Source organism: Carassius auratus, unplaced genomic scaffold (assembly GCF_003368295.1).
Source record: "Carassius auratus strain Wakin unplaced genomic scaffold, ASM336829v1 scaf_tig00035021, whole genome shotgun sequence".
NCBI lineage: Eukaryota > Metazoa > Chordata > Actinopteri > Cypriniformes > Cyprinidae > Carassius > Carassius auratus.
This window is the reverse complement of record NW_020526191.1, coordinates 65,524-68,356: the sequence shown is the minus strand read 5'-3', so window position 1 is coordinate 68,356 and position 2,833 is coordinate 65,524. Positions and strand designations below refer to the sequence as shown.

Sequence of the window (2,833 nt, the reverse complement as noted above, 5' to 3'; positions counted from 1 at the left end):
CACAGAGATTAATCTTCAGGGGAAGCATTTCAGGGTCACGTTTAAAAAAAAACCATCATGTGGAGTGAAAGAGACAGACGGAGAAAGAGAAAGACTCCACATATTCTCTCATTCCTCCCGCTTGCTCACTGGATTTCACATTTACGGTGGTTAAAGGGAGAGTGGACCCCAGCCACACCCCCTGACTATAAATCCAAGGCATAAGGAAACACTCAGCTGAAAACACACATGGAACTGAAGGATCTGGAGCTCACAAACTCATTTACACACATGAACATACAAAGTCTGGGAGGTGGCTTGGCATGCTGTTAGCCCAAATAACTGATGACAGTGGAGAGAAGGGCAGTTCTGATGAATGAGTGAGTCACAAGTGACTTGGTTGAGCATTGCTGGATTGTTTGGAGCCCTAAGGAGGACTGGTTACAGAAGCTTTGCAACATGCTGGGGGTGTACGATTAGAAATAGGGATTGAGTTCACGCTTGTGTTTAGGCAAAATAGAACGGTTCAACAGAGATTTCTGTGCAAGGACGAAGAGCAAAGTCCAGAAGTCCTCTGTAAGTTGCTGAGCATGTCTTTTGCGATGGTGCGACCAACCCCAGGTCATTTCTTGTGCTCTGAGATCAGCATGCACTCCGAGGACGACGACAATGGCAGTGAAGGTTCTGGATCTGACGACAAGTCCTTCCGTATGGCCAGCCGCAGCTATAGCACCCTTAAGTTAGGTGCTCGTAAACAGAGGTATGGCTGCCAACCGGTAGCGGCTCCCAGTGAGCTCCGTCCTCAGATTGTCGAGATCCGCCAGCGGAACACTGCAAATGCTCGAGAGCGGGATCGCACGAACAGTGTGAACACGGCATTCACTGCCCTGAGGACGTTGATACCTACCGAACCGGCCGACAGGAAGCTGTCCAAGATTGAGACGCTGCGGTTGGCCTCCAGCTACATCTCGCACCTAGGGAACATGCTGCTGGTTGGAGAGGAGTGTGGAGATGGCCAGCCTTGTCTTAGCAGCTCCGAAGCCTTGTATCATCGTCTTCACAACCTTCCAAAGAGCTTGACTCCCAGCCCGGACTCAGAAAACTCTCAGCCCAGACAGATCTGCACCTTCTGCCTCAGTAACCAGAGACGGCTGGTGAGTAGCTTGATGGAACGTAATTGTTGGTTAAACATCAGATCTGACTGACATTTAAAGAACAGTCAAATCTTAGAAATTAGGTGTTTAATAATAAAGTTATTATTCTGTGACAAATCGGAGGTCAAAGGTCAGTGCACTGTTATTGATTCATGTCATTCAAAACTTTATCTGAAATTTAGAGGGATAGTTCAGACTTTAGACTTTCTTTCTTCTATGGAACAGATATTTTGAACAATACTTCATTTGTTTTTGTCTAAACTATAAAAGTCAATGGGGTCCAAAACAACATTGGACCCCATTGACTTTTATTGTATGAAAAAAATATATGTATAATTTTTCTAAATATCGCCTTTTGTGGTCTACAAAAGAAACTAAGTCATAAAGGTTTTGAACGACATGAGGAAGACTAAATGATGACAGAATGTTCATTGTTGGGTGAACTATCTCTTTAAAATCCCATTTATCATAATGTTATATTGAATGATAAAATGAAACGTCCTGAGTGTGCAATTGACAGATAAGTAGATATTTATGCATCAGCTGTTTGAGTGTACATTAGCATAATTTCTTGATGTCATGTCATCAGATCATAAATACAGATCACTTTGGCACTGAAACTTGGCTAAACCCTTAATATGCTCGGTCTGACTTTAATTAACATCTACCACATTCTAAATGAAAGTGTTTTCATCTCTGTTCAGTCTCTGTGATGAAAACAAGTGGTTCATTTAGCTCTAGACAAAACTTTCAAAGAGTGGTATACCAAATGACATGAACACACTCTACACAGGCTGCTATGCATCTGCTGTATTTGTGTAGTGGACTAGAAACATCTGGTCTATTCCCCTGACAACCTGAATGTCTTCCTGCACAGTCCACGTATGTCCTGAGTTCCACCAAAGCCTTCAACACCCTCATCATCATTACGACGACTAATCCTGAACAGACCCCTTAAACACCACAGTTTAATGAAAACACTCCAGATTCATCCTTTCATCTAGTATTTCATACACTATTACTGAAATAATACGGCCATATTCAATGGGCCACAGAGGATTATTTATTTATTAATTAATGAGAGCTGATGAACTCAAACTTGCAATTTGTCAGTGTCCAGTGGCAAACATTTAAAAGACTTTGTTTTATCAGCTGAAAGCACTTATTTTGCAGTTATCAGTCAAACTGAAGATTCATTTCTCTCTCAGAAAAAGGGTTTTAAAAAACTTTTTAATGTTTAAAAAAAAAATAACAGTGTGACAGTCTGGTAAGATTCCCAGATTCCCCAAATGAGATCTATCTGTGAGATGGTTCTGATTACGGTTCAGACGTCTGAATAGATCTGACCTGTTGGTAATGCCGGTCAGAGTTCAACTGCTCATCAGGGTTCTAATGTGTTTAAAAATCTAATGAGATAATTGTTTTTATGTGTCTGTAAAATGAATGGATGTACAAGATGTATAAAGACCCTTTAACCTACACGCTACGCATTTGCTGATCACTTTGTTTTCTTTTCTTTTAGAACAAAGACAGAGAAAGAAAAGCTGTGTTAAGAAGTTAATGATGAGGAGTAGAGAGAGTAAAAGAGCGTCCCCATCGCATCTGTCTGAAGAAACGCGCCGGAGTGAATTGAACATTTACTGTAAATTTACTGTAAATAAGCTGTTTAATTGAATGCAGCAATGCTTAACCAAGTTACA

The 2,833-nt window shown here is 41.2% G+C and overlaps 1 protein-coding gene across 1 annotated transcript; it reads left to right on the top strand.

Moving 5' to 3' along the window:
- Positions 1 to 517: 517 nt before the first annotated feature.
- On the top strand, positions 518 to 2,833 carry LOC113081697 (basic helix-loop-helix transcription factor scleraxis-like). Its single transcript, XM_026253732.1, has 2 exons — positions 518 to 1,133; positions 2,656 to 2,833. The coding sequence occupies exons 1-2, from the start codon at positions 570 to 572 to the stop codon at positions 2,692 to 2,694; spliced, it is 603 nt and encodes a 200-aa protein (XP_026109517.1). The 5' UTR covers positions 518 to 569; the 3' UTR covers positions 2,695 to 2,833.

Bases quoted from the DNA above. Each gene is read 5' to 3' on its own strand.
- LOC113081697 (XM_026253732.1), top strand. From the start codon at position 570: ATGTCTTTTGCGATGGTGCGACCAACCCCAGGTCATTTCTTGTGCTCT. The intron at 1,134-2,655 runs GTGAGTAGCTTG...CTTTTCTTTTAG, and splicing joins TCAGTAACCAGAGACGGCTG to AACAAAGACAGAGAAAGAAA.